Source organism: Protobothrops mucrosquamatus, unplaced genomic scaffold, assembly GCF_001527695.2.
Source record: "Protobothrops mucrosquamatus isolate PMUCROS unplaced genomic scaffold, P.Mucros_1.0 scaffold25, whole genome shotgun sequence".
Classification (NCBI taxonomy): domain Eukaryota; kingdom Metazoa; phylum Chordata; class Lepidosauria; order Squamata; family Viperidae; genus Protobothrops; species Protobothrops mucrosquamatus.
The window spans coordinates 1,760,559-1,778,814 of NW_015386410.1; the positions used below are offsets into that span (position 1 = coordinate 1,760,559).

At 42.6% G+C, this 18,256-nt stretch overlaps 1 protein-coding gene across 1 annotated transcript in view; it reads left to right on the plus strand.

Moving 5' to 3' along the window:
* The window catches only part of LOC114922255 (coiled-coil domain-containing protein 114-like), a 21,859-nt gene extending 5,004 nt beyond the window's left edge, over positions 1-16,855 (plus strand). The window contains exons 3-12 of the mRNA XM_029283137.1: positions 2,440-2,629; positions 3,570-3,692; positions 3,777-3,890; positions 4,692-4,758; positions 9,951-10,076; positions 10,748-10,830; positions 12,057-12,225; positions 13,676-13,839; positions 15,078-15,181; positions 16,750-16,855. Of these exons, the coding sequence (XP_029138970.1) occupies positions 2,440-2,629; positions 3,570-3,692; positions 3,777-3,890; positions 4,692-4,758; positions 9,951-10,076; positions 10,748-10,830; positions 12,057-12,225; positions 13,676-13,839; positions 15,078-15,181; positions 16,750-16,855 (1,246 nt within the window). The remainder of the gene's footprint in view (positions 1-2,439; positions 2,630-3,569; positions 3,693-3,776; positions 3,891-4,691; positions 4,759-9,950; positions 10,077-10,747; positions 10,831-12,056; positions 12,226-13,675; positions 13,840-15,077; positions 15,182-16,749) is intronic.
* Positions 16,856-18,256: the final 1,401 nt, after the last annotated feature.

An 18,256-nucleotide genomic window follows, 5' to 3' on the forward strand; every position in this document is an offset into this window, starting at 1 on the left:
TGGGAGGAAACACACACTCCATGGTCTAGAATACATGTAGATTACGCTGGGCCCTTTCAGGGTCAATTCTTCCTGGTTGTTGTTGATAGCCATTCCAAATGGCTGGAGGTCGTGCCTGTGTCTTCTACCACAGCCGCCAAGACTATCCAGGTGTTGAGGAACATTTTTGCTGCACACGGGTTGCCAGATGTTCTAGTGTTGGATAACGGTCCTCAATTTACTTCTACTGAGTTTCAGGGATTTCTTCGGACCAACATGATATGCCATGCTGCTTCGGCTCCCTTCCATCCTTCCACCAACGGTCTGGCTGAACGGATGGTCCGCGTCACCAAGGACGCCCTCAAGAAGCTGACTTACGGCAACTGGCATCACAGGTTGGCTGATTTTCTCTTGGCACATCGTACTACTCCGTGCACTGCCACGGGTAAGTGCCCCGCCGAACTCCGCTGGGGTCGTCGGCTCGTGACTAAATTGGACAGGCTGCATCTGGAACGTGTAGCTGCTCAGGTGTCTCAGCCACACCCACCACGGGTCCTTCGTGAAGGTGATCCTGTCTGGGCCAGGAATTACGGGCCTGGCCACCTTTGAGTACCGGCTGTGGTCTGTAAAGTCTCAGGGCCTCTGTCTTACGAGGTGTCCCTGCCAGACGGCCGCGTGCTTTGCCGCCACATCGATCAATTACGTGTGAGGCGGGACGCGCCTATGGTTCCTTCTCAGTCTCCTCTGGGGGGGGAGGAGGAATGGGAAATTCATTCTGGAATTCAAAATCAACAGCCTACGTTGGCTGTGGAAAGGGAAACGGGTATTCAACACCCAACTTCCACAGGTGCTTCAGGTAGCAGTTCTTGGGAAAGGGAGTACATAGACACCCCCACACACACTCCAGCCTGGCAGTCCCACCGGTGGCAGACTAATTATCCACCCCTATCAAGCAATACTCCAGACACGGAGAATACCTGGGAGCATACTCACAACTCACAACATGCAAGAGAGCAGGCAATACAAAGGGGAAACACGTCCCTTGCTGAAAGGGCTCAGAGGAGGATGTCCTCACGCATTAGGGCTAACAGGGAGGCATCCCTAGTCCCTAGNGGAAAGCCAAGCTGAAGTCACTGGTCATTCACAGGGCACTTCACCTAGAGCAAGCGGCCACGGGAATAACAATACAAACTCTCCAGGTCTGAGAAGGTCACTCAGGGCAAGAGGCCCTCCCAAATACCTAGCCGATTACGTAAGGTGAACAGGTATATAGCAAGAGCTGACTGAATGTGCTGGCGGGTTGTATTTAAATTAAATAAGGTCGGGGGGGGTCACTGGATCTGGTTCAAAGGAACAGTCCCACACCTTATACATTGTGTAACTTTATTTCATTATTAATTATATTACCATCTATAGGATGGCGTCCATGTGGGCGCAATCTTATTTCATCCAGGGGGAAGGGGTGTTGTGTCCTGAGCCTGCAAGTTGCAGGCTCGGGACGTTGCAGAAGCTGCCCGGGACCAGACTGAGCGGCGCCAGCCTTGTGCGAATGCGCAAGGCGGGAAAAGCCCGCCTCATGATTGGTTGAACTTGCCCGGGGATCAGAGGGTATAAATAGAGGCCTGCGTGCCTCTGCTCTGGTTGTTCGTAGAGTGGAGCAAACAATAAAGACTTGTTGAAGATAATTCGTCTCAAGCGCCATTATTCCCAGGACTTAACACACATGACAACTGCTATGCTCTTAGCAACGTGTAATTGTCAATTGTGAATGCATATGAGCTGCTTTTATTTAATGCCACATGGCCATGAGGCTCACCCCACACCATGCTGTATAAATATCCATCCATTTTGTAGGAATAATTGGCATCTACCATAATTTCTGCTTGCAGAATTGTGCAGTATTGATCCAGGATTTTATCCGTCTTCATCTTAGCCCTTTAATCCAGTGTATTCCCAGAGAATCCAGCATTCCTACTTTCTTTCCTTTTCTTATTTAGACTACTTCATTTTGCCTACTATCAGGAGAATGTTCCTGGTTTTCTACATAGGCACTCATAAATTATTCCATCTTTAAGGGAATCATGTATTTTTATCTCCCCTGCTTATTTTACAGTGACAAGTCCTATCATCTCAACAGTCATATCTGCCTCAATTATGCTCACAGATTTCCTAATGCAAATGTTAGAGTGGATTGTCCGTGCCGGCTGCCTTTTAAATGCACATTATACCTGAATCTCCATTTACTCTTCATTCCCCATTCACATGTTCAGCTGCAAGTTCATAGCTCTCTAACCATTCCTTGCCCTGTGCCACAAACTCTCCTGAACTGGCACTGCCACCACTCCCAACCAAATTTCACCATCATCACGGCCATGAACCTCCTGTTCCTGCCCGCCTGGCTGCATCTCGCCACGCTATTTTACCTCCTCTGAAAATCCCCACTTCATTTTTGTTGGACAGGGTTGAGGTCAAGCGCCTGGAAAAAGAGAACGAAGACCTACGATACAAACAGGCTGTGGCTGAGGGCCACGCCAACCAGAAGAAAGAAAAAGCCCAAAGCGAAACTCTCCAATCCTTGTTGACTGAACGGGATGCAGCGAAGGAACAAATGATTAAAGAAAAAAAGCAGATAACTCAGCTTGATCAGGAGGTATAGAGAGACAGGATAAGACATTGTAAGACTTATTTTTCTAAAATGGGATGAAGCAGCAGGTTGGAGAGCTGGGATTCTGGGACCTTAGAAGGTTGATGTAGTTGTGATATGAAAGAACAAGAGACACAGGCATGTCCTGATATAAGGTCTTAAGAGGCAGTGTGGAAATGTGTAAGATGGCCGTCTGCTACGTAGCATCCAATTGATGTATTGGCTTTTCAGTTCTTAAAATGCACACAGGCCTTTGGTCACATTGCTGAGAATTCTAGCAATTACTGTCCTCATACATTAGGGAAAAACAATTACAGGTAGTCCTCGACTTACAACCAGTTGCTTAGTGACTGTTCAAAGTTAGGCTGACCCAAAAAGGGACTTATGACTTGGAGCTGAAGTTCCAACAGTCAGGCCCCCTTCCTGGTCACATGATCAAACTTTTTTGGCTTGGCAACACAGCCACATTTATGGCTGTTTGCAGCATTCTGTGGTCATGTCACTGCATTTTACAGCGGTTTTGCTGAAAATCGGCACTTCTGGTTTTCAGCAAACCATGCTTAACAATTGTTGCAGAAAAATGTAAAATCGGTTTGGTTGCAAGACTGACCTGTTTTATGACCATCATGACACAAGACTGTAATGGGCAGGCTTCATTATGGCCGTATGTTCACAGCCACCTATACTGCCTTTTTTTTTTTTGCAGATGTCTCTTTCACATTCAGATAAAGAAAACTGGAAATTGGTGCAGGAGTAAATGAATTTAAGATTTAGACCTCTGGGTTAAATATAGGGATGAAGACTGCAGCAGGAGTTGGCATTTAGAGCCCAAGATCAAACGTCAGAGCAAAAGAGCTGAGAGAATATGAATTTCTCCAAATATTAAATTTCTTGGGTCTGAAAATAACCTGCATTTCACTTCCATTAACTAATTTGTTGTTAATAGATCCAAACCTGGGAGAACCGTTTGGCTGACCGGAAGCAGATGGTGGGCAGTGACAGCCTGATCCAGGAACAGAGAGCCCATTTGCAAAGAAAGATTCAGATAGTAGAAAACCAACTAGATAAGGTAAAAATAGTCAGGGGTACCCAGATTTGGTGCCAGAACTTGTGGATGGTCTAAAACTTTCTTCATTCTGCTCTCTGTTTCCAGATCTCCTCCAAATTCAGTTCTCAGCTCGTCTTGAATTCACAACTACGTGAGGATCTAGAAATTCTCCAAGTTGGATATGATCACTTTGAACAGCAGTATAAAGATTTAGAGGAGGTAAAGCGAATTTAAAAGAAAATTGTTAAATTTGTTGGGATTCTTGGCTAACAGAATTTCAAGGAAGACTGGAGTCACGTTACAAGATAATGAGGTTCTGTTAGAGAATTCTGGGATTCAGTTGCTTAGCAAGAACTTTTGCCCAGAATGGAAAGGTGTGATTGGCTATTTCGGTATTTTAAAACTGAGGTGCCTAATTGGCAAATAGAAAATCATGGGCTTAAAAAATGCAGTTTGGAAAGTTATTTTGGGTTATAAAGCTGAGAACATAATTTAACAATGAAATTCTGATGCTTTAAGTTACATTGGGTTCTACATACATTTGCTGTTTAAAAAGTTACCCAGAATATTCCAATCTGTCAAAAGCCCAAGCTGACCATTGTTTGGTCACCCATTTCTGTAGTTTCCTAAATGTGAGCTGTTGCATACATATGAAATTACATGGTGAAGATTACCTTGCTTTATTTGTTAATGAAAACATTAAGAAACCTCAGATTACTTCATTGCTGAAGATAAATGGATTTCCTGACTTTTTCCATAGAAGTAGAAGCTTCTTCAGCTTTTGATGCCACTGCAGATTTTCCGAACACACTTACAGGATACTTTATGCTTGTGGAATTACACCCTAAAGCAGACATGTCAAATTCGCGACGTCACGCAATGTATTGGAGCTTTTTCTCCATTGCCGGCAATGGGGTGGGCGCGGTTTCCTGGTGACGTACTTAATTGTGTTATATGTGCAGTGGCATCACGTCACACTTTGACATTGCCACAGCTTATTTCTGATGCCTGTGCTTGTAGACTGTGATTCGTGACATGATCAATGTGTTTATAGCAAAAACTAAGAAAGCCATTGAGAAGAATTCTAGCAAGTGTCAAGGGAAAAATGCAAGCAGTCCTACATAAAGCAGAAGTAAGGTTTAGTTCTTGCTGTCTTTTTCACACTCGTGCACCGTAATGGGTCAGAGGCCCTCTCCTTTTATTATTTATTTATAAATTTATATGCCTTCTCTTTTTGGGTGGGAGAAGCTGCTATTCCCCCTGCTTTTTGTTATTTAATGGGCTGTTCAGATTTTACATTGTTTGCTTCTTATCTTTTCAAGAGTTCCACTTAAAAAGATGTTGAGGCTGAAGAAAAAGTGCAGAGAAGAGCAATAAAGATGATTAGGGGGCTAGAGGCCAAACCATACAATGAATGGTTGCGGGAACAGATATGTCCAGTCTAGCAAAGAGAAGGGCTAGGGGTGACATGATAGCAGTCTTCCAATACTTGAGGGGTTGTCACAGAGAAGAGGGGGGCAACCTATTCTCCAAAGCATCTGAGAGCAGGACAAGAAGTGGTGGATGAAAGATTATTAAAGAAACATCCTAGAATTAATGAGAAGTTTCCTGACAATGAGAATAATTAATAGGTGGAACAGTTTGACCCAAAGTTGTGGGTGCATGACTGGAGATTTTAAGAAGAGATTGGACAACCATTTGTCTGGAATAGTATAGGGTTCCCTGCTTGAGCAGGGGGCTGGACTAGAAGACCTCCAAGATCCCTTCCAACTCTGTTATTCTATAATTCTAAAACAAAACTACAAGGAAGAAAGGCAGACACTAATAAGCAGGAGCAAAAAGGGGGAGAGATTGGAGTCTCACCTACTAGCGAAGTAAATGTTCAGTCTGCTTTATAAAGTTTATTTCATTGGCATTAGAGATTCCTTTCCCTAACCTCATCTCTTTTCTCCCCCCCCCCCCAAGAATATTATCAATTGATCTAACTGGAAGATCCCAAGCTGGATAAGCTGGGATTCAAATTTAGCAGAAATTCTTTTAATTAGACATACCAGGGATTCAACCTGCACTCAGTCTTGTCAGAAGTAAAGTCTTCATCCTGGTTCATCCAAGCCGGGGATTAATAAGGAACATGGCGACTGCTTTGGGAAGATGGTTACAGTTTATTGAAGAAGCAGAAAGATGGTTCTTGCAGGAAAGAGCAGAGGAGAGAAGGGGCTGAGCACATGGGTAGTAGGTTTTTATACACTCTCTAGCCTTTTGTTTGGAATAGTTTCCTGTTCCTGTGGCATGAACTTTGAGGATATTTCTGAGTGTTTTTCTAGGCCTTGATATCTGTGGTTTAATCCTATTATCATATCCTGTTTCCCTGGGGCTGGGCTAATGACTCTTAAGAGTTTCTTTGTCTTCTTGAGTTCCCTGGCTCCAACCTTCCTGATGGTTTTACATCTGCATTTGTATAGGGCTGGCTCTTGCTTGGGGCAGAGATTTGAGGCCAGAGAGATTTGGTTTCTGCTTTTAAAAAAATCCCTTTGAGGAAAAATATATTTTTCTGCCCTTTTAATATTTCCTTCTCTGGGGCTCTGACTTCCCACAATATCCCCCCTTTGTGCCTTAAGTGTGAGAATGTCACACTTATTGGCACAACATTAAAATTGATCTGGTCAGGGAGACTTGGTAGACAAGCTTTTAAACTGTTAAGCCAAAAAAATAAGACATTAATGGAGGCAGCAGAAAAAGATCCCCGCTCCCAAAAGGGGAGCTTGCAACCCATAAAGTTCTAAAAGTCAAGGCAAAAATTTTGTTAGGTGGAAAAGAAATTTATAGTGTCCAATATTCTGTGCCAATCATTTTCAAATGTTGGATGTCACTCTTAGCTTCCAGTCAGGTTTGCACACCTCCCAAAATTCTTCACAGTACATGGCTGCCCGTTTTCAGGGGTTGTTTCCTGCCTTAGCTCTTAGTTCAGTGCATCCAGGTTTGTAATGTCCAATTAAGGTTAGCCAGTATGCCAGGCTATTAAATTTTCCTCAAATTGCACATAGTGAGCTCTAGGAATCCCAATCTGAGTCCACTAGTGCAAGATATTCAGGGCTGAGGAGATCTGTTTCCTGTTGCTTCCTTAGTCAGGGCATATGAATTGCAAATCACCTGAGGGGGCCTGGTTCCCTCCCCCTTGGAATTTGTTGGAAGTTGTTCCTACAAAGCTTTGGTGCAATAGAGCAAAAATCAGCATGGGGAACTTTACTAAAGGTAGGTGGAGGGGATAGACTCAATGTGATTCTGAATGGTGTGTTTGTGTGTATATGTGCAGCTATTTCTACAAAACAGGCAATACAAACATTCTGGATAATTTTTTCCCTCCCACCAGACAGAAGTCCAAGGTGTTCAGTACTTGCTGTGCCAACTATTCCCAAATGCCATCTCTCCATGAATACATTCAACTGGCTTGTTACAATACAAATGTGGCAAGAAAGAGAACTTTACAATGAGTTTCCACCCTCCCCCCCCAGTCTAATTTTCTCTTCAGAGGCTTCAGATGGGGACCAGTGGCTCCAGGACTCCTTCCTTCTGCAGCTCTCATAGGCATCTGGGGGAATGGTAGGACTTGGGAAGATGTTCCACTCAGGTTGCATGGTGGCTTTTTAGTGGATGGCTGGATTCAAAACCCAATTCCATGGCTCAAGTGGATGGAGGCTGCATCTGGGTCTGTGTGTCCTGCTTCTAAAGGTTATGGAGGGATCATTTATGCAGGGCTGAAAGACATGAGAATAAGATTCTGCCCCCCCCCCCTTTCTGGGTGGACTGTTGGAATATTCATGAGCAGGAAGAGTCATGTGGTAACTCAGTCAGCCAATGTGGAGAAAAATGCTACTGAGTCTGTGCAAAAAAGGTATTGAGTTGGAAGCTGGAATTTTTATCCAGTCTCAGGTCTGTCTCTGCTGTAAGAAGTCTTCATTGTGCTATGTTGCTGTAAAGAAGAATGTATGGTATTGTAAATATTTTGATATGGATATAAAGAGTTTATTTGAATCAGCTAAATGCAGTCAACTGTGAGAGCTTCTGATTTATTTTTTCACCAATAGAGAAATTAAAATTCTCTAACAGGTTATGGGCCCAGAGCTTACTAAGGACTGCATTGTAATTTGAAGCTGGAAGAAATTGCCTGTGTTTAGAAAGTATAAGAACAAGGCAGAATTAGCAGAATGGCTGCAATGGAATTTAAGGAAAGCTCTGTGCCTCGTTTAGGCCAAAAGAATTACATTATATGGGCTGCTAAGATGGAATGTTTGCTGAAAGCTAAAGAGCTGTGGTATATCGTAGAAAATCCACCACAAGTATTTGCAGCTGCTGATAAGAAAAGTCATGATCGAGCAATGGCTTATCTCATCTTGAATTTAGATGATGAACAATTTCTAAATGTTGCAAATCTAAAGACTGCAAAGGAAATTTGGCTGAAGTTGAGAGCTGTGCACGTGAATGTTTCTGCATGCAATATAGTGCAATTGTCAAGAAAACTTTACAGGGCCTGTTTGCAACCAGGTGAATCTGTGGAACAGCATTTAAATAAAATGCAAAGTTTATTTTTGGACTTAGAACAACGTGGGATTAAATTCCCTGAGTCCCAGAAGGTTTTATTGGTGTTCAACAGTTTAGATAAAACCTGGGACACAGTTTCTGCAATATTTGAGTGTAAAGAAGAACAAGACTTAAATTTTGAGGCTTTAAAGGCATGTTTGCTTAATGAACAAGAAAAGCACAATTTCAGGAGTAGCCACGAGGAGGACAAATTCCTGAGGAGGGGGTCCAGACTGCAAGTCTCCGGAGAAGCAAGGAGCAGATGGGACCAAGTTGCAACAAAAGAGAGATTTTGCAGACAGAGAGCTCTGCAAGAAAAGAATTGCTACATTTGTGGTGCAAACACACATCTGAAAAGGAACTGTTTGCAGAGGAACAATTTGCAGCAAAGGACTTTTGTGCAAGCAAAGAAGACTGATTTGCAAAAGGAACATTTTGGTGTTGCAAAAGTTTGCTATAGCAACAACAGAGACAAGTGGCTAATAGATAGTGGGGCAAGTCAAACAATTGTTAATAACTCTGAAATATTTTGCAGGGTTGTTCCAGTAGATGTCCCCGGGGTTGCAGGTTCCACTTCCTCGTTGTCTCTCCCTTTGCGGCTCCAGGAGCTGGGGTGGGCGTAGGGCTCAGGATTCCCCTCTCCTAGGGAGCTGAGAGTTCACTTCATTAGGTCGATTGCTTTCTCTAGAATCCAGCCCGAGTACGGTGCCCAGCTCCCTTCCTCTTCACTTGCGTGCAGGGATTTCTCCATCTCCTGCTTCCATTCTGGTTGTTTGGGCCCCCGTCTCAGAGTCACCTTTCTTGATTTCTTTCCCCACTCGCCTTTCTTTCCAACATCCATTGACCACCGAGGTTTGTGGTCCCGTGTCTCCACCACCTCTTCCCCTGAGGATTCTGACCTCTCAGATCCCGACAGCTGGCAGGGTTTCATCCGGGGCAGCGGCTCCCTTTCCGGCGAGTTTTCTCCCTTTCTTGCTCCACTGTCTGACATGGTAGTTTTTGCAAAGTCCCCCGGCAAGGGTCTTCCTTCCAGGTGGACTAATTTTGCAAGTCCTGTCTAATGTAAGGACCCACCCCACTTTGCATCTTAAGAAGACAGAACTCCTGGAATATTTCTTCCAACAGGCATCTTTAGTAAGAGAAAGCTGGATGTAGGCGTTCTAGACAGGACTTGGGTCCAAGCTCTCACATTCAAGTTTTTAAGGGATCCCCCATTAGTCACACCCCCATCACCCCCTTCTCCCAGCGACAATCCCAGGCATTACATTCTCACCCCCTTTTCCTCATTGCCGGGAGGAGACTTCAAAAAGGATTACATGAAAGCTAATGACCCCNCTAATGACCCCCATTGTTATTGTTAGTCCGTTTGGTGATATCCACATCCAGTCCCTTTGAAGTAGGCTGAAGGAAGTGAGGGCCCTAAAGCCCCTTTGTTCACCCCCTTCCCTTCATCGTATGACAGAATCCAGAGCAGGCAGAAATGCGGGTTTTCATAGTTGATAACTAGAGATGGAATATATTTGGATTCTGACAAATCTAATGGTAACATAAATGTTTTGTATGTTCAGTGGTTAGAAGGGACAGATTTCAACTGTTTGTGAGCACTGCAGAGTTGGGAGTTACACTGAGGGAGATTTAGCACATGTAATATTAGAGAAGAATTGGGGCTTCTTTTATTTTTATTTTTTTCTCTCTCAATAGAAGAAGAACGGAGATGGAAAGACAGTGAGGAAGAGTTGCTTGAATCTTACAGCAATGCCTTTGATAAACTCCTGGAGCTCACTGGCTCAAAAGATCTGAATATGGCTCTGGATACATTTATTAAAGGTGATGTATGTGAATGCCAGTTAGTTTAAAAAACAGGGATCATTTTGCACTAGATCAGTGATGGCAAACCTTTTAGAGACCGAGTGCCCAAAAACTGCCCCGTCCCCTGGCCCACTCCTGCCCCCTCCCCCTCCCCTGTCCGCTCCACTCTGCCCCCAGCCCACCTGCCCCTCCCGCCTCGCAGGGCCACCCGCCGCCTCCACAGCCTGCCGCAGATGGCCCAGTGGCCCTGCAGCACCATGATGGCCCCACCCTCCACCCACACCCTGCAGCATCATCTCCACGTGACAGGGCATGAGGGTGGAGTCTTGTCCTTGCTGCCCGGCTGCCATGTGCTTGGCTGCTCTGCTCTGTGCGAGCTGCGCCTGGGGGTGACTCTCCTCCGGGGAGGCTGCTGGTGAGGAGGGGGCCATGGGGGGAGGCGGGGCTGGGGTGACGGCGTGTGTGCCTACAGAGAGGGCTCTGAGTGCCACCTCTGGCACGCGTGCCATAGGTTTGCCACCACTGCACTAGATAGTATTCACTGCCTCGGCCTACTGAGGTTGGTTGGCCTCAGGAAGAGCCCATTGATTGGGACATTTGGGAGCCATTCTCCCTCCAGTGCCCCTTGGATATTTGGGCCCTGATTATTAATACGTTGGCTTCTATAACGTTTGTCCTTCTCTCTATAGATAGGAAAAGGAATTTTGCTCAGTTCAACTATGTCAATGAACAAAACAGCCAGAAGAACCGACTATGGGAAGAAATTCATGAGGTGAGTAGAAAAGATGATCTCTCCTCTTCTTTCTCTTTTTTTATTTTTAAGAAGGGCAGTATTTTTTAGAGGTGATTGCCTCTGTGACTTTCCCAACCACTGAACTGAAGTGCTATCCACTCCTCTTTGAATTAGCAGAAATTTATAAATGCATATATACATATGAATGTATCCTGTCAGGTTTGTAGAGGTAGCAATAGCAAGAGCTCTTAGACTTATATGCCGCTTCACAATGCTTTACATCTCTTAGTGGTTTACAGAATCAGCATATTGGCCCCCAAAATCTGGGTCCTCTTTTTACCGACCTCAGAAGGATGGAAGGCTGAGTCAACCTTGAGACAGTCAGGATCGAACTGCTGGCAGTGGGCAGAATTGGTCTGCAATACTGGTTTCTAACCACTGTGCCATCATGCCTCTATAACAAAGATGAGGGCAATATCAGAATTTAGAAGGATTTTAACAAGTTGATAGTTGGTTGAAATTCATCTTGCTGTTTTTCAGCCCAAGCAAAATCTTGCATTTAGATAGGACAGATCAAAGGCACATGAATATGGTGGGGGGGAGTTTTAAACAAACAAACAAATAAATAGGCAGTCGTACGTGTGAAAACAGTCTGGGTGTTTTGAAAGATCACAAGCCAAACATGAGCCAATAGTGTGATGTAGCTGCAAAAAAAAGCAAATGCCATCCTAGGCTGCTTCAACAAAAGTACAAGAGAGAACTTGTCATTCCTCTATTCTGCAACAGGCCTGGAATATTTTAGGAAGCACAGTGTCAGACTGGAACATGTGAATGCAAGATGGTGAGGGCCTTGGAAAGAGCAATAGGAACAGTTGGAAACAATGGTCCTGGATAAAAGAAAACTCTGGGATACCTGATAGTCATCTTCTGTACAGCCATCATGTAGAAGGAAGGGGAGAATTGTTCTGAATTGTTCTAGAAATTGAGAAAGAAATAATTTTAAATAAGAGATTTTAGCTGGACATCAGATAATATTTCTTAATAGTAAGAGATATTCAGCAGTGGAACAGACTAACTTGGGAGAATGGTATTTAAACAGAGGCCAGATGGCCTTTTGATGGGGATACTGTCCTAATGGATTCCTGATCAAGGCAGTGGGCTGGAACAAATGATCTCCCAGGCCCCTTCCATCCCTGACAGTCTATGTCTCTGCAGTTGGTAAAAAAATAAGAAGTTCCTTCCATCTTTTATCTTTGCTTTTCCAGCTTTGTCATGAGATCCAGGAGATTCAAAAGCAGAACAGTCAAAGGGAGGCCCAACAGCTGTTGCAGCTCCAGGAAACTGAAGCCCAACAGGAGGAGACGGTGAAAGAGGCCAATCAGGCTGAGCAGAACCTGAAAAGGTTCCCCAAGATTTGGGAACAGCTTAAAAGCGGTGAGCAATGATGGGAGAAAAAGGAGTTGCTTACTAATGGTTGTGTTAAGTAAATCTGGATAATAATGAGCAAGTTTTCCTCTGAAGCTTTGCAGCTGGGGACTGGCTCTTGTCTCATCATGAAAGCTATGGGTTTTTTTTTTAAAAAAAAATAACTTCAAGAGTGCAATATTTTGGGGGACTGTGGCACCTCTTGAGATTGTTGCTAGGATGTTCAGAGCCAATTGTGGAATTCCAGGTCATCAGTTACGTTACCAGAAGCCAAACTGGTGCCAGAGCTCCTCCCCTGGTACCCCAGACTGCCCCCTATCACCCTTGTTCTCCTTGACTTTTTAAAATTGATTTATGTGGAGCCCAGAGACTTCAAGACCAAAAGCTTAATTATAGCCACCTACGATGATGGGCAGCGAATATCAGGAGAACCAGGAAGCTTAATGGACATCAAAGGTGATGTTCACACATTGACAGTAATTAGCACTATTCTGCGTCAGATGCTGCACCCTCACAGTAAAAGCAGTGAGTCTGTGGAGATGTGTACGATCCAAACAAGCAGTAGGCCAACATTATTCAGTGTGACACGACCCAATATACTGAGGTGGAGGTTTCATTTAATGCATCTCCTCCTACCAGTAAATGTTGGTCCCCCAAAGATGGTCACATTCTATTTTTTAGCACTAGGGGAAAAAAGTGATGGTTATCTAGCTTCAGCAGTTACTGACACAGGACCATGAGAAGGAAAAGAGGATAAGAAGAGGCTCAGAGAATTGGTTTGCGACTTGCTGATTGTTCATTGATCAACAGGAAAAACTGCTTGCTGAGAATGGCTCAGATGGTATGGGGGGTAACCTGGAGGTAGAAAGACACTTCCTTCTTTGAGCAGAAAGTTGGGCAAAGTAGATACAAATTCCCACTGGCTCCAGACAATATGGCCATGGAAATGAGCATTTAGTCCAACTTCCAAAGGCCACAGTTATAAACTCATCTTTGTTAGTAGGCTAGGTATTTGAAGGGTATAGTGTCAAAAAAGAGGGTTTTTCCTCAAAACATGAAAACCTGGACTTACCTGGTGGCTCTGATGGCCAGTTCCTTCAGACAGCATAAAAGAAGCCTTTTTTTCAACACCACACATGTATGCAGCTTGTATGTTAAGCAGGAGACAAGTGGGCCTTTAAAAAGATTGTATTGCTTCTTTTGCTGCCCTTTTCAGTCTTCCTTTATCTTGGAAAACCAACTGTCCCACTATCCATCATGCAAATCCTAGACAGAAGATCGGACAAGGTCTATCCCATGGAAATTGGTGTTGGAAGCAGGTTCCCCCCCCTCCCCAGGTGCAGTACAGAGCCATTGATTAATTTAGTTGCAGGCAGAAGATCTCTCGCTTGTTTCTGAAGGACATGGCAATTAATGGCAAGCGTCAGGATTCACTTTCCTTCCCCCCCCCCCCTCAAAGCAATTGAATCTCTCTTCTGGAAACTGGAGTGTGACCATTCCACGCTGGAAAAAGTGCTGGGCGGGACAACAACTGCTCAGGATAAGAATGTTGCCATTTACCTGAGCATAACTGAACAGAAGGTCAATAAGCTGCTCACAATGTATTCCTTCAAGAAGGCTGAGGTATGCAGACAGCAACAAGACTGGAGATGGGTCATTTCTCATTTCTCTCTGTGTGGAGAAAGTGTTGCATGGATTTCTTTTACCCCCAGGTTAGGAAAAGGTGACTTTCAGCTTACTTTTCCCAGCTTACCCAACCTAATTTAGATTGCTATAACAGGAACTGGAAAATGTTTTATTGCATAAAAATCCACTTAGAATTTGCAGGAAAAATATGTGACTGGAGCTATATAGGACCTGGGTGTCCAACTTTGGCAACTTTAAAACTCGTGGACTTCAACTCCCAGAATTCCTCAGCCAGCCATGTTCTGGGAATTGAAGGCATAAGTCAGTGATGGCGAACCTTTTAGAGACCGAGTGCCCAAACTGCAACCCCAAACCCATTTATGCATCGTCGGGTGCCGGGTGGGCGTGGCCATTGGGTGGGTGTGGCCATTGGGTGGGTGTGGCCCATTGGGTGGGCATGGCTGCAGTGGTAACGGCAAACTGGGTGGGACTAAAAAGTTCAATCAATCAATTCCAACTTTGCAAGATCTTTTTTTTTTCCGCGAGAAGTTGAAATTGACTGATTGATTGAACCTTTTTTTTTTTTGCACACGGCGGTGGAGGCCTAGAGCAAAAAGGTTTTATAAAACCCAGCTGAAGGCCTAGGACTGGGGCGACGGCGCGCATGCCCACAGAGAGGGCTCTGAGTGCCGCCTCTGGCACCCGTGTCATAGGTTCGCCACCACTGGCATAAGTCTTAAAGTTGCCAAGGTTGGACAGCCCTGCTATAGGATAATCTCTGCTTGGTCCCGTGTACTCATAGGTCTACATAGATCCAATATAGTTCTCACTTTTCCAGTGTTTTGCTTTACCTAGCTCATTCCCAGTTTTTTTAAATAGTTTATGATATTGTGTGTTTGTGTGTGTGATATATTTCTGCAAATATAAAAATTAGAAACTTAAAAAAACATTTTAATAATAGCTGCATTTAGTGTTGATGTATTGGAATGGGATAACCTTGTGGTGGGTAACCTGCAGCCCGTCAGATGTTGCTGAACTACAGCTCCCCGTATGTTTTACTTACTGTCCATTAGGACACTAAGGCTGTAGTAGTTGGCTACATCTGAAGAGCCACATATTGCTCGTTTCTGGCAGATTAATACATGCAGCGTAGTGGGTCTCTTTTAATTTAAATCTTTAGGTGAGGGTAAAGAATGGTCTTTTGTTCCCTACTTCTAAATTTGATCTCTTTTTAGGACAAGGACGAGTCCTATGACACTGTGGAGACAGCACAGCTGCTCCTGGGGCAGACACCAGGGCTGTGGCCAATGGCGATGACTGTTCGGCCACCCACAGCTGGGTAAGGAGAGCTGGTTATTACCCAGACAATCCAAAAGGATATCCGTCTAAACCTCCATTTGGCGTGTCCCCATTTCCACATTAAATTCAGAGTGGGGCATGGGAAACATATTTTTTGTGGTGGTGTCACCTAACCTGGAATTGTTAAGGGCTTTGGGTTGTATAAATTTCAGGTGAATGCTGCTTCAATGTTCCTTCCATTAAGAGCAGTGTGACAGCTGGAACTGATTTACTGAGCTTTTCCTCATCAGAAATCTTTAGACACACAGGGCAGCCGTCTGATAGAGAAGTTGTAGCTTTGAATTTCTTGTCGTGAGCAAGAAATTGGACTAAATCAGGGATGGGGAATCTTTGACTCTCCAGATATTACAGACAACTCTCAGAACCCCACATTATTGGCAGGACTGCTGGTAGGGATATTTAGGTAGCATTTGATGGGGTACAAACCCTTGAGCCACGGTGAGTCAATTGGATTTGCCTGCAGTGTCACTGTCGTTATTACTTTAATTTTTATACTAATAGCCCTAGGTTTATGCATGGCATTTAACAAAGGACAAGCCCTTGTCCTAAATTTGCAGTATAAACAGTGACATAGGGAAGTAATTTTAAAACAAAGAAAAAATGACTAAATTCATAGAGATTTGCAGTCTCTGCATTTGAAAGATACCCAGTTGGGGAAGGCTGCACTGAGCCGTGGTTCATTTAAGTATGGTTTGTTAACACAGTTGGCCAGATGTGTCCCACATGCCAAGTGATTAATCATGGTTTAAAACTACTGTTGACAGAGTTAACACAACCTGACCTAAACGCAAAGTATTTTATGACTTAATAAAATACAGGATCTGTATCCTGCATACTTTGGCTTGGTGGGGTTGAAGATTGAGTTAAACTCTAGGATTGATGGGATTTTAAAGAATGGATTTTATATAGTTATTTTTTAAGAGGTACCAAATTTGTGATTCAGATGCATAGAACAAGTAGTGTATACATTCAAGCCAAGAAACATCCACAGCAAAAGAATGCAAAGCAAATTTTTAAAAAGCAAGAACTGGAGCAGTAAAATAAAAAAAAATCAGTAAAACAAAGGCATACACTGACATAAAATTACTTTAGTTTGATGCTCAAACTAAGACTCTCTGATGAGAGTCAAAGTCACAAGTGAATTATAAAACAAAGAACATTATTTCCCACGTTGCAACATTTGCTCTGGGATGAGGGGGCATAATGTGGCAGAGGCGTTATTGATGCTTGGATCCTGGTATTTAGAGGTCAAGGCCAATAGGAATAGCAGTTGTGGAAAAGCTCCAGTTTCTGAATTGTTTTCTAGTCTACATGGAATTCTACATAAAATAGAATACAGCAGGATCCGTTTTGTGGGTTAAACTAAAAAAGAGGAAAAAATAGAAGACCAAGCTCTTGGGAGGAATATGAAATCAATGTTCCCTTATTCTTCTGATCTCATAGGAGCAATCAGATTTTAGAATAGCTCAAGAACAGAATATTTTTTTTAAAGGACAGATTTGTAGTATTTAGGACAATGTTAATCAGATCATTCTTTGGGGTTTGCAGACTTGGCCATGAGCCAATACAAGAAGAGGACAACAGACCTTTAACTCATGAGGAGCTCAGAGAAAAAGTAATAAAGGAGGTGAGTTCAAGAGACAGAGCGAGCTAAGTTTGTATTGAGATGAAAATGAACACACTTGGGTGCTTTAAAACTTGTGTATTAGAAAGGACTGCTTTACCAATGTGCACTATTTATATCAAACAGACTATTTTATGCAGTATGCATGTATGTGCAAAAAGGAACTTGTTCACAAAAGTCAGGGGATGATTTCCTACAGTTGGCCACATTTTGCTTTCTGTAGTGGTTCCGACCCCTGTTGTAGAAACATTTTCCTTTTTTTTTGGTTTCAAGTTTTTTATTGCTTTTACAATATTACATTTACATATTTGAAAAGTAGCGTGGCGGCTGAGCACAGTAATTCCGTTACATTTGAATATCATCAGTACAAATCTCAAATTATTACAACAAACTAATTCCCTCTCTTTCCCCCAAGATATCTACTGTCATGTTCAAACCAATACAGTTCTTATTCTATTAATCAAACAAAAATACCTTTCTAATATTCATCAATAATCTTCAGTCTATACATATCTTAATTAATTTGATATTCCACCTTTTAGACAATAACCTAGTAAGTTTTTTTTAACTTTAGTTTGCCATTGATATTTAAGTTTAACATTTAATCTTTATCATTTCCAGGTTTTAAATGATCCCAATTTCTAAGTCTCCTATCTCACATTTGGAGCTAATAATTTTTTTTCTTTTCTTCCTTCTACTTCCTCCTTTCTTCCTTTCCAGAAAGAGAAAAAAAAATTAAAAGTAAACCACCAACATTTATACCACAAACCCATATACAAATTTAATTATTAGTACTTATACTTTTAAGTTTTACTTAACCTTTGTCTCAACTCATAACAATATCTTAAATTCAAATCTTAATTATTTGTAGACATTCAGATTACATTTAATATTTAATTTTTCCAAATTTTTAATTAAACATGATTCCTTTATCCCGATTGCTCATACATTCTAATATTTAAAATACACACCTTATATATAAATTCTACCATCTATCTTATCCATCTAATGACAATATAATATTCTTATTTCAACATACGTATTTCTAGATTTTATATGACCAATTTTTTTTTATCTCAAATCGTTACAATGTCTTGTGTTCAGAATACATATTCTATCTATTTAGATATATTCTATTTTAGATCTCATATATAGATCAGAACCCCAATCTTTTTCAATCTTATTCTAGCTTTTTTCCTCTGCCAGGTCATTTTTTGTATTTTTGCCTTTAAATCATCAAAAAAGTCTCCTTGTATTGTTGTTGTAACTATTGTTTGATATTGATAAGGGCGTTCAGTTGCTGTTTTCTTAAGAGAACTAGCGGATTTAGCAGGTCGTCTCTTTATTTTTCCAGTTCGATGCAGTTGTCCCGAAGTATTTATCTTCTCTTTCATCTGTTTTTCTTTTTTATCTTCAAATTCCTTCTGGTTT